Below are 13,324 nucleotides of genomic sequence, written 5' to 3'. Positions count from 1 at the left end.
CTGAAAAAGAAAAGTAGCAAGCCCTCTTTTTGTAATCTATCTGTGGTACGTTCTCTTCCTGAGATGTTCTGTACAATATGTAATATTATCTGGAAATAACAGCATTTATGTCCTTGATATATATTTTGGTGCAGCATTTATAAAGGTGATAGTAGAGGGGCTTCCTTTAGTGGAACATTTGCTTTGCTTTAACATTACTGAAAATGCTAATTATAATTGATGTTTTTGCTTCAGGTTATAACGCACACATCATAGCCAGACACATGTTTTCATTTGTTGTTGTTTTTAAGTGGAAATGTTAGATCATGGATGTTACTCAGTTTGGCTATCAGCCCAGGTCCAGACTTTTTGTTCTGAGGTGGGCGGGATCTGTAAAATAATTTCAACTCAAAACTTTAACTTTGTTTTGTCAAAATTATGCTATATCATTAAACTGCTCCAGTAGCCTAATCTACTTATTATAATCACGGATGACAAAGGATATTTTCGAAGTACAACACATTTATTCACAAACAACGGGCAAATAAATAATTTTCATGTTTGGCACTGATTGCTTTAACCAGTTTACAGGTATCTAAAGGTGGGGTGCGTAGTTTTAAGTGTCCTTAAAAAGTTTCAAATTCAATATTTTTTCTATTAAGTATGCGTTAACAATGCCCAACCGAGTTCAAAAAGCCATTTCATATTTTTTTTCCACCGCACCTATCTGCTCTTATCTTACTTTTATCATCTGTGTTCCGGCCATGAAGCGCATTACGCTTAGGGGAAGGAGCCAGTGTGGTTAGGAGGGGCATATTGATATCCAGCGTATCGTCGTGGTTTTTGTTTATTTTAGTATGAAAACGGTGAAAGTTGGTTAAGGACTGACCCAAACCGCCATAAAAAGATGAAAAATGAAGAGTTTATGCGAGCGCATCGAAGAACTACACATACTGTACTTGCATGCTTGACAAAAGGAGCTGCAATGATGATTTCAGCCACAAGATGGTGTCAGCAATTAGAATATTTTGAAGTTACATACACTACCTTCAAACATTTGTGTGAATGCATTTTTGTCACCGAACTCACAAAGCCAAAAGGCAGCTGTGAAAAAAAAATTGCCCGAATTGTCGTACTGCTTTGAAATACACAGGGTTCATACGGGTGCTTGAAATCCTTGAAAATGCTCAAATTTTAATGTTGTTTTTAGGTTTTGAAAAGTGCTTGAAGTTTGGGTGAAGTGCTTGAAAGTGTTGCCACGTTTCTTGGCAATCTGACCCAATAGACCGCGCATTAAATGATAAAAAATTAAAAGTCTGCTTAAAATGACACTGACACATCAATTCTTAACTCCTATGCCATGGGTTGATGTAGGTGGGAGGAAAAACAGGAACATTTGATACTTCATGGACTAAAAAGAATTGGCAACAAACACTAATGAAATGCGGCACAAAAACTCAGTTTCATTTTCTATGCCTGAAATGGTAATGATGGCTGCTGGTTTAATATTTGGCTTATGATTTGTCAGGTTTTCTCGTTCTTTTTCCTACCAGAAGAACTTGGTGACCTCAAAATGCAAAGCTATGGATTGATTCTTCTTTTAATGGTTCTGGAAATGTTTTAGAATTGGCTTTGAAAGTCCTTAAAACGCTTGAATTTGAATTAATGAAAAAGGAATACTAAATCAAAGTTCAAGCAGTCCATGGGCAATAAGAATAGTCGACATGAGATGAAATCACTTGCCTGGGCATACTGAAGCCCAGAGTATATCCTTTCCTACCGCTTGTGGCCGGAAAGAGCATTTGGTTTGCATTTAAAAAAAAAAATCATAACTCTGATCTAGAGAATCTTTTTTTTTTTTTTTTACATACTCAGAAATGTATAAAGTTGGCCGGATTGAATCATCCAATGAGCCTACGGGATGTATGTTTGACATACGTGGGTTAGATGACCAAAATACTTAAGACACCACTGCCCTCGTGTGGCTCAGTGATGTGTTAAAATAATCCTTCTGTTCCTTTGTCTAAAGTTCACCTATTAACACAGACCACAAAGTGTTCCAATTGACTAAAGTCATCACTCTCTTTCCTTCCCCTGTGTTTTAGACCAAAACAAAGCGCAGTAGCTTGGGTAAACGCACCATCCCTGCGGCTGTGGATGAGGACGCTCCTACAGAGAACAGTAGCCCCCCACCCATTATCAAGAGCGAGCCTTTGTCCCCGTCAGGGAAAAAGAGCTCATCAGGGAAAAACAGCAGCCCAGAGTCGACCCCCAAATGTCCCATCCCTCCTGAGGTGCGCCGGCTGATTGTCAATAAAAATGCTGGGGAGACGTTGCTGCAGCGTGCGGCCCGTTTGGGCTATCAGGTAAAAGTTACATTCAAATTATTCTATTTTCTGGGCTGTGGCACCCAAGAATCCCAAATTGGGAAGAAATTTAGATGTATGCCTTATAATCCAGTGCGCCTTATGTACAGAAACAATTGAAAGTGCATACCAGTGAGTTATCATATATTTTTACAATTCTTGATCAGCCGGTATTTATCACTGATCACAATAGCATAACAATGTTGGTAACAGGTATCGGACCAGGATAGCAACAGTAAGAGTGCCCAATCCTAACCACCAGGCCACTAGAGATATTGGTGTTGGAGAATACAAAAGGTCTTATCTCATTATCACAGTATTTTTATTCATGGTACTAGATACAAATGTTAGAGAAATGAGTAAACAAAGTGATTTAGAATTTATTTAAAAAAAAACTTTAGCTATATCTTACCTCAAGCTAATAATTGTAAGCGTTAAAGGTTGTTAAATATGTGTGGCCATGTGTTAATTACTATATTTTTGTCTGCCCAAAATTACTTCCCACAATGCCTTTTTCTCCATTCACTTTAGAATCTCGTGCGCTTAAAATTTTATTTCTGTGGTCCTTTACGGGCCCAATAATAAAATCAACGATGTACTGAGACTGAGAATAGACTGAAGATGATGACATAATACCTAACGCCTTTTTGTGTATCGTCTGTATCCCCAGTGGTCTATTGCAGGGGTCTCCAACATGGTTGCATGTAATATTTGCACTTCTTATCGCCAGATATATTTCGACTGATCAATTAATGCACAAATGTGATATTTAATTTCAGTGCAACTCTAGCCTTTAATTCTATGTACTTTTTAGTCCGGTCCCATCTTATATATACAGGGATGTGATTTTACAGGGAATTCCGCTTTTTTAATCTCCAAAAATAAAATTTTAAGATTTCCGATTTTTTAATTGGTAAATAAACCGATTTCGTCTCTACAGCATTCCATTTTAGTGTTTCCGTAACTGAAATGAAACGTACTTGCGATTGGTTGAAGTCTCTGTGTTGACCAATAAACGCGCTTGTTATAAAGGCGTAGGAGTATGCCATTGTTCATTTCTCACACGTTTTTGCCGAGTGTTTAAAGAAAGATGTCCGAGATCGAACGCAAAGATGCTCCGCGAGGTAAAGAAATTGATAAGATCGTAAAAAACAAGTTTCGATCGCACTGGTTGGAGAAGGAATTATCTACAAATGTTGGAGAGAAGACTGTGACGAATTTGTTCAGTGACTTTATTCGGAAGATCGATCGTGCCGGGAAAGCGCTTTGCATTTGATGCCATGATACCATTGTCTATGGTGGGAGAGGTTTCAAAGCTCTTGAAAGTCACACAAAGAGCAAAAAACACGTGAAAGAACTCCAGTCAAGAACAACAAATTATTCCATCGCTGGTAGTTTCTGTGCCCAAACGAAAACTCCAAAACTTTAAGGCCTCCATCCCTTATTGACACCACAAACGGAAGCGGTAATAGAGAGACGTGATCCACCCCAAAAACCTGTACCAGTTGCTGATAGAGTCGTGAATTTTGAGGTAGGTGGTAAACTTATCAAATTTATTTGACAGTTTTCCCCTTTTTTTCGAAAATATTATAACGTAATAAAAATGGCCATAAATATTTAACAATTACAATAATAGATTTTCATGTGTACATTACACCAACACTTTACTGTAGGGCCTATACTTATTGTACTTTCATTTATAGATAACATCTTCTGCTATAACAAAGACATTTGTGGTATGTTCTAATATGAGTTACTTTTCATTTGGTCATGATACAATTATTTCTTCATGAAATTTGAACTCTTCAACATGATTTATATGTTAACTTAGTAATCACATGAGTTAGATATGATGATATTCTCAGTGATAGTTTTTAAAAGCAAAGGCAGTCCAATGTTTTTTAATGTGACTGATTTTGAGTTGACTTAAACTGTAATTTTATATGGGATAGTTCAAAATACATTGAAAATTTATGCTGTTGTTTTGTCTATTTCTTTGTCATCTGAGTGCATTGAAAGTACTTAAAAAAACGTAAAACCCATGAGCTCCGGGGGGCTTTGCCCCACTTGTCCCCCTACCAGGGCACTGCCCTGGACCTAGCTGGGTGCCCGCGGCCCCCAGACCCCCGCCTAATTTTCAGATGATTTCACTTTGGTCAAATCACATCCCTGTATATATATAATAAATATTTCACATTTTTGGAGTTGTGCCTTATGATCCGGAGCGCCTCACAGTGTGAAAAATTAGGTAAATGTCCATTCAACAGGAATTTGACTTTGTATGGGTGCTTTTATCAGGAAGTGGTGCAGTACTGTCTAGAAAAAGATGTCAGAGAGGTGAATCGGAGAGACAACGCAGGCTACACGGCCCTCCACGAGGCGTCTTCTCGCGGCTGGACTCAGATTGTCCAGATGTTGCTCAAACATGGCGCCGATGTAAACTGCAGTGCCCAGGATGGGACACGGTAAGAATTATGCATTCTACAAGAGGAAGAAGAAACTCCTTTTATTTTGTACGCACAAATAGTCAGAATTTTAGTGTGAGTGTTTACAACAGTGGTGGTCAACCTTTTGAGTGCCATGGAACGATTTAATGTCTGACTATACTGTACTCTCGCGGCCCACCCCGATATTAACATAGCTGGAACACTAGGGATCTAGATCAGGGTTTCTCAACTAGTGGGTTGGGATCCAAAAGTGGGTCCCAGACCCATTTTCAGTGAGTAGCAGGGCTTTTGGCAAAATAATGTTAAGGGGGAACTAATGATGTTAATGAACTAGGGCTGCACGATTTGGGGGAAAAAAACTAATTGTGATTTTTCAGACCAGCTTTGTAATTTCGATGCCATAAAAAGGAAAGTGCAAGTTCTGTGCTAGTTTTTTTTTTTGTAAGTACATAACCCTTGGATGCATGATCTACCAGTACATACACTCTTCCATGATTGGGGTCGATAATTTGTGGGTGTAAAATAAAAATCCTAATGGCATCGTCTCATACACGGGTTTTTATGAAGAATGCTTGAAATATGACAATATTAACTTTTTTTTTCAAAGATTTTAAAACTTACAACCCATGGGGTCATTTCATCAATTATGCATCGAGGGGCTATTACTATTGACACAGAGCCTTAAGATTGTTAAGAAGCAAAGACATGTTTGTATGATGTCACCAGTCACTGATCCTTTTGGTGTCTCCAAATGGCCACCTTAAGAAACGCATAGACATACCCTTAGAAAAATGTGCAAAATACTAATGTTTAGTTTTGTCAGATTGGGATAAAATTTGACCTGGGAGTAGGTAAGGTTTTATGCATTTGTCCCAGCTGTTTTCCAGCTAAAATGCCCATGCTACACATCTTGCATGTGCATGCGAAAAAAGAATTCAGGCGAGAATAAAAGCCCACCATTTCCGTGTGTTCCAACTTAAATTTCTCAATGTTAGTAACACTTGCAGTGATTGTTTCAGTTGGGGACAAAATTTCAGAGAGTTAGCTTTTATAAGTGACCAAAACCATTCAGATTCTCCAAACGGTTCAATTCAATTTACCGTATTTTCCGCACTATAAGGCGCACCTAAAAGCCTTGATTTTTTTCAAAAGCTGACCGTGCGCCTTATAATACAGTGCGCCTTATTTATGGATCAATAATAAGTCGCAAAGTCTTCAAACTAACTTGCAGCCGCCGACTAGATTTTCCCCCGAACGCCAAGTCCGCGGTGTATGCTGGGATTTATTTACCGGCGTTTCATTGGCTAACCAATGTGTCAATCATCATTTGAATCGATCACTATTGGCTAAAGTTATTCAGAGGTCAAGGGGCGGATCCTTTTTATCATTTACAGGCTGGCATAGGCTTAAGCTGCAAAACAAAGCCTGCAATTGGCCGAAAAAGATGTGTCAATCATCAGTTGAATCGATCACTATTGGCTAAAGTTATTCGGAGGTCAAGGGGCGGATCCTTTTTATCATTTACAGGCTGGCATAGGCTGAAGCGGCAAAACAAAGCCTGCAATTGGCCGAAAAAGATGAATGTGTATAGCACGTGGTTGACGGCATACAGAAAGCATTTTTTACTTTTCTGTATTTGTAAATATTTTATTCTCCTGGATTTACTAAACTCACGGATATAAGAGGACCATGGCTGCACATTATTATTGAACACAACGACTTCGGTGAGCTACTCTGGCTATATATTTTCCCTGTATCTTGTTTCAGACTGAACTCGATGTTTCTGTGATAAGCGGTGCAGATAATGGATGGAATGGAGTGTCTATTTTTAAATTAAACTCAATTCCAAGTGTTTATTGTCATATGCACAGTAAAGTTGCGAGTGAAAAAGAAAATAGAAACTAAGGAATGGTTGGCATTTCTTGAATCCCAAGACTTTAACCTTCCGAATGATGGAACGATGCATTTGAGTGACATCGTACGGACACCGCATCCGCACGTGTTCTCGACACGTATTTGCGTCTTTGCAAGCTTTGGGAATGTTAAGGGGGTAATAAGTTTGACTGAACTATCTGACTGTTTTGTCGACGTTCCCATTGTAGCGCCTTATAATCCGGTGCGTCTTATATATGTCAAATATAGGACCAAAAACTATTTTTTCGGGGTGCGCCCTATAACCCGGTGCGCCTTATAGTGCGGAAAATACGGTACTTTCGGTATGTCTTGGATTAAGATTTCTGGTCAATTCTACAGTATCATTAAAATGTTAAATTTAAGTAAACAGCGTCCTCTTACTGTAAGCTTTGTTATGGTTGCTGACTATAAATCTTTAAAAAACCCGCAGTGGTATGGGATTACACAATTGCACTAAGTATCATCGTAATGTCGATTAGATTTTGGTTAATCGTGCAGCTCTATCATGAACACTCCTTAACAATAGATGGCGATAATGCTCTGCAAATGTGAATTGACACCTGGTAAAGTGTGTCTGTTTGTTTGTTGTTAAGATAGTGAAATACTGATAGTGATATATGGATTTTATTTTCTTAAAGACAAAGGAGTACAAAAACCTCAGTCTGTTCTGTGCAATATATCTCAGTAGTTGCACTTTTATTGTGTTAAGTCTTTTAAAACATGTCTGAAACTATTAAAGTGAAGCGTTTTTTATTTCATTAAAAATGCAGCTTATTGAGCATTAAAGGAAATATTATTACTTTTATTTGGTTTTGTTGGGCATTTTATTTTTTAAATAAAGCAATGTGAATATATTCTACTGTCTATGGTTTAAACTTCACAGTCATTATATACAGTTAATTTGAAGTATTTTTTTCTTGATTGCGTCACGCTTTGTAATTAGGTTAGGATGATGGGTCCTGAAGTCAGACCAGTTGAGAACCACCAAATTAGATGACAGAGAAAAAGACATTCGATTTTTATCTCATCATCACCCTATTTTTTACTCACATTGTTCTTTTGGCGGAACTCTTTCCCATAATGCTTCTTTACAACGTGGGATTGTGAGCAAAAGTAATTTGATGATGAGATCAAACATAATGACTTCCTGTGTCCCGATACTGGCCCGCAACCCAGTGTGTCCAGAACACTGGGTTGCAATATACGTTTTGTGCCTCATTTAAACGCAATGAATCGCAAAATTAAGGAAAGTAAACAACCATTGAAAGTAGCCATCCGTCATGCAAAAATCACTTTGTAGTGAAGTAAATAATGAGCGCCAGTTACCTAATTGGGAGCTGAGATTTGATGTAAAAAAGCCGGCTCATGTTTAACAATTCGCCTCTTAAGATCACGTGCAAGCACTCAGAGGAAAAGACAAATAAAGCAAGGAGACAAAATCCAGGACAAAATTGAACCTTATCGCCATAATACTTTAATGTATGAAACACTTTTTGGCCACTAGATTCAGATTCAGATTTACTTTATTGTCATTCGTGTACACGTGTATACAGAACGAAATGTTGATACATCTGACCCGCACAGGTTCTTTGAACGTCAGCCGGGATAGATAAGATTAACCATGTCTTCGTCAGAATTTTAGCGCAGTAGTTCGTCATCTCGCGGTTCGATGCCACTTCCAGTTGTTAAATGGTCCAGTTTATTGTCCAGAGAGCGAACGTTGGAGAGCAAAATGGATGTTAGAGGGGTTAGCCTTTAGCCTAGCTGTTAGCCCGGCCCGCTTCCTCGTCACGCCGCTGTCTTGCCACTCTGCTTCGCTGCTTTGTAGGCCGCTGGGTCTTGTTGACATAGCAGTCCGTGGCTAATAAACACTCCCGAGTGGTCGTAGCACCGAGCGCTTGATGTCGAGTGGTCGTAGCACCGAGCTAGATAATGCTGTTGTTCCATGTTGTACTTTGTTACGATACAGAGCATTTTTCTATTTATATTATAGGGTCATTTTGATTATCTGGCGCCTTCTAGTGGTAATTTTAAAAGAAAATACAGTAAGACCTCGGTTATCGCGGTTAATGGGAAAAAAGTGAAAATCTGCGAAGTAGCGACGCCCCTTCAAAAATAAATAAATATCTCATTATCTGCACCGCTTATCCTTATTATTCGCGAGCGAGCCCCTAACCCGCAGCCCCGGTACTTTCGGGCGCGATACGCACGACACCGCGACAAGCCGAGCAGGTCCAGCGCTCCGCGCGGAGGCCAGCCTGTCGGAAGCGCAGAATCCTCCCCCCGCGCGGAGGGGGGGGGGGGGGGGGGGGATTTTGTACGGGAGTCGGATTTGGGCACAACACAGGCGCGCGGTTTTGGTGCAGCTTCCGCCTCACTTGTATTTATTTTTATTTTTTTACCATTACAGACCGCGAAGCTCTGAATCCGCGAACGTCGAACCGCGAAGTAGCGAGGTCCCACTGTATTGATTTGGAGAATAAAAAAAGAAACATTTTTTATATACTTGTTGGTCAGGAAATCTGTATCTATTTTACAAAACACCAGAAGGAGCTGGCATGATTGTCCGCTATCCTGTCGCTAAACGTATGCCCAAAATTCTTAACTTTGTAAAAGGCCCTGCAAGAAATATGACAAGAAAAATGGTGCGCTTTGGTCACTTTGAGTCTCTGTAGTCTGTCATTTCTCTTGTGCTTTGTAGCACTTTTTTTGGTTGCACTACACAATACAGCAACGTTGAGTGGGCACATTTTACACAGTGCCTCTTTAATAATAAGTTTTGCACAATTTTCATCATAAGGCAACTTTTGAATTATTTTGATTTAAAAAAGAAAGGTATTTGCAAAACTAATGTATTTAAATAAATAAATAAATTCTTTGTTAGCATTTTTGACAACCGTTGAGTCAAATATAATGAATGAAAATAACTCATCTTCTCTAAATTTACGTTAATTATTTGGTGTGTTAGTTTTGTTAACATTATAAGAGTTTGGATATTTTGGTCCCCAACAGGCCACTTCACGACGCGGTGGCGAGCGACAACCTCCCTATTGTATGGTTGCTCCTCAACCACGGCGCTGACCCGACTCTGGCCACCTACTCTGGCCACACCCCGGTCAAACTGGCCCACAGCGCCACCATGAAAACCTTCCTAACAGGTGAGTGCCACCAGCCTAAAGATGTTTTTTCAGGAGGTGATTTTGCAGAAGTGGTGCTAAATAATATACTAGCTGAAAAATCAGACATCACTTCGTAACATCTGTAATTATTTTTGGAATACAGTTTTTAGCAACTAAAATATTGATATATTTTCAGCTGACTCACATCATTGTTCCAACTAAATTACACTTTTCAGGCATGCTTTGATGATTTTAAATACGAGCAATCTAAACGGCTGTTTCTGATCAATTTATTTAAATGCTGGAATTTATTTTGACTTTTTTCCCAACCTGCATTGCGCACAATCCAAATTTTCCGTCCGTGCCATTGACTGCTATAGTCGTCAAAATCTCAATTTTGGCAGTCCATGTGTTAACTTCTCAATTTAGTGAGAAGTGGCCATAACGTCCATGTTTTGGGAAATCAGGAGGTCAAGTACACTGTACTGAACAGTGATGCCTCGGTACTCCACCATAATCCGTTCGGGATCAGCGTTTGCACACGACATTGTTCAAATAAGGAAACATTTTTCTCATAAAAAGTAATGGTGCCTAGTATAAAACATTCCTACGCATTGCAAGATACCCATTAAATAATGATAATTATTTAAATTTGTATTTAATAATTATTAAACATAATAAAGATAAAAATATGAAACAATTTGTACCTTTTAGAAGAACTTCGATGGCAGTCACCCGTACACCATTCTCGTATTTCACAAAAATTTCCTGCTTCAATCCGATTGTTCTTGGTTTTTTTGTATTCCTTCTCTTAATCACTAACTTTTTAAGGACCCATTATTATCTTTAAAATTAAGATTAGATTATATTCATTGTTAATAATAACAACAAAAGCCCTAACAGCCCACCATTAGGGCCTGCTAGGCCTTGACTCCTGGCCTAAAAAATTTCTGAATCATGCCATAAATACTTAACAAATAATTCCAAAATGTCTCTGCTTCCTTTCATTGCTTACCCCTGGTTGTGCTCTTTACAATTCTGCTCTTTCATATTAAAGCATTTAATCAACCACATTTCAACCATTACTTGTTATCTCCCCGGAGGCCTTCACAAAGACTTTTGAAGGCCTTAAAATAATAATTTAAGTGTTCAATAAAGCTGGTTCGGTCAATCAGATTTGGAGTTGGTGGAAGAGAGCCTGCTAGAAATCGTAAGGAAAGCTCAGCTAGGTAGCAGTAAACCTGGACAACCAGGTTAAACTTGAGGATGAGCTGCACAAGCAAATATATTGTTCTGTTGATTTATTAGGGTTTTTGTCAACCCACAATGGCCAAAAGAGGGGAAGAAATCGATTTGGTCGCAGATTTACTTGCATTGCTATTTTGTAGACGGACTTTTCCAGATAAGCAGACATCATCTAGAAATGACGGAAACCTGATTAGTTAACTTGATTTGCTGGACCGAGCCCGAAATTTATTATTTTATTTGTGAGGATTCTCTTGTTTTGCAGACGCGCTATACTTAAAGCCTATCTTTTGTAACATAATCCAAGTTAAACAATACTTTATAAACATTTACACCATTTATATTTCTGTGTCTGCAGAGGTTACATTGACCAATAATTTTCCAACATTGACAGATGTGTTGAAGTGTTAACCGTAAAATTTTAAGGCCGTCTGTTATTTTGACAGGTTGAAAATTGGACCAGCAGTACGTCCTTAAGATGCCTGGCACTTGAAATAAATGGCAGAGAGACAATGATTGGTAGATTATAAAAAGAAAAAAGTCATCAAGAGAAAAGCCTGACCTGAACGGAATGATTACAAATTTTAGGCTTCAAATATTACCTCTGCTACGAGGCCTAGTTGTGAAACGCACAGCCTGCCACTCCAACATAGTGACCTTTTACAATAGGACATGACATTCCAGGATAAAGATGAAATAAAGACTTAAAAGATAAGAAGAATGTTGGAAAAGAATGTAAGTAAGCAAAAATATTTACAAAGTAGTGTTTGGAGACTGGCTTCATGATAATAGTGCAATGACACTTAGCAGCTACATCATTTCAAAATAAGTCGATATCTCTAATAAAATATGAATACCCATTTTTCTATACGTAGGCAATTTATTTTTCTTGTGCATTTGTTTAGAGCGGTGATGGCCCTGGAAAAGAAACTGTAACTTAACCTGTTGGTCCTTGTTTTAAGGGACCTGTAGTGCCTACTACCGGGCAGCAGGTCAAAGAGGTGGTGGTCGGGGTGAGAGGAATCCTTTCAAATGTTGTTGGCTCTGCTGCAGTTTCACTAGCCGGCAATTTCCTCCAGAATGCAATAAAGCACTCTTGATCACAATACATTCTCATCTCGTGTTGTTGACTGACATCTCAAAATGATGATAACAGACCAGGCAGGAGTAACCAAGATGGCGGCTCATCCCACTTGGCCACGGTTTATGTACGGGCGTGTTCGGTTTAGTTCAAGTTCCGATTTTTCGTTCAAATGCCGAAGAACATTTTTTTTGGATCAAATACAGTTATGTCCGAATACAGTCGTTCAAGTAGAGGTATCGCTGTATATCAATTCAAGTTGTTTGAATGATTTCTCCGCTCAAATTTGATTTAGTGATACCACCTTAGTGATTCCTGTTCGTCTGCTCACAATATTCAGTCGGCATGACAACACGAGATGGTATGTTTTGCAACTCTTCCTGCCGTTGTTGTTGCAGAGTATTTCACCGACCTGGAGGGACGGGGTGAGCAGGATCGCACCTTGCACTGGGATTTCTACAGCAGCTCCTTGTTCGGTAAGTTCGGAAAGCATTCTGAGCAGAAGAGTAAGACGAGTTGAGGCTTGCCGGAGTAGGAGTAACGATCTTGTGCAGTTATTGTTTCACAAACGTTTTGCACTCACATACACACACCGATTACTCTTACCTTTTCCGGTGTTAATGTTAGCACATATTTTGAATATAGGTATCAAACAACACAAGATGGTATGTTTTTCAAGTATCATGTTAGAGACTTAAGTTCTTTGCTCGAAATGTCTATGAAACCAGAATCCCTTGAAGCACATGGCAACACAATTTCAAACAAATTTAGTAGTTAACTACCATGGTTTCCACACAAACCTGTCAGAACCCGAACAGACGGAGGATGGGGCATTCATGCGCGTGAACACAAACGCCAGTGATTCGACGATCGCTGGGCGGAAGAAGTGAGACAGAGAAGTCAGGCGCTGGGAAAGCAGGAAGCCAGAGGCAGACGAGATCGAAAGCGGACAGGACAGACGGGATCGATACCAGATAGAATAGAACAGAATATACCTTTATTGTCATTGTTACAAAATGGGTTAACATATTGTGACAACGAAATTGGGCATGACACTCCAGTTTTATACATTCACAGTGAGGTATGAGCCAAGAAGATAAAGGAACAGAGAAGATAATGTTATAAAACAAGGGGGATAAGGCTAGATACGGGATACATGAGTATATAACGGAC

The 13,324-nt window shown here is 39.1% G+C and overlaps 1 protein-coding gene across 5 annotated transcripts in view; it reads left to right on the top strand.

Annotated features, from left to right (window-relative positions):
* Positions 1–13,324, top strand: part of bcorl1 (BCL6 corepressor like 1) — a 45,776-nt gene that overhangs the window by 29,643 nt on the left and 2,809 nt on the right. For all 5 annotated transcript variants that reach the window (XM_088344515.1, XM_088344518.1, XM_088344514.1 and 2 more), the window contains exons 7-10: positions 2,085–2,345; positions 4,644–4,810; positions 9,719–9,864; positions 12,550–12,627. In XM_088344515.1, the coding sequence (XP_088200641.1) occupies positions 2,085–2,345; positions 4,644–4,810; positions 9,719–9,864; positions 12,550–12,627 (652 nt within the window). The remainder of the gene's footprint in view (positions 1–2,084; positions 2,346–4,643; positions 4,811–9,718; positions 9,865–12,549; positions 12,628–13,324) is intronic.

The sequence above is a fragment of the Urocampus carinirostris genome, chromosome 9 (assembly GCF_059441175.1).
Source record: "Urocampus carinirostris isolate Australia breed hairy pipefish chromosome 9, RoL_Ucar_1.0, whole genome shotgun sequence".
Taxonomy (NCBI): Eukaryota; Metazoa; Chordata; class Actinopteri; order Syngnathiformes; family Syngnathidae; genus Urocampus; species Urocampus carinirostris.
Note: the sequence above shows the minus strand (reverse complement) of the source record. Positions and strands in the feature narration are given on the sequence as shown.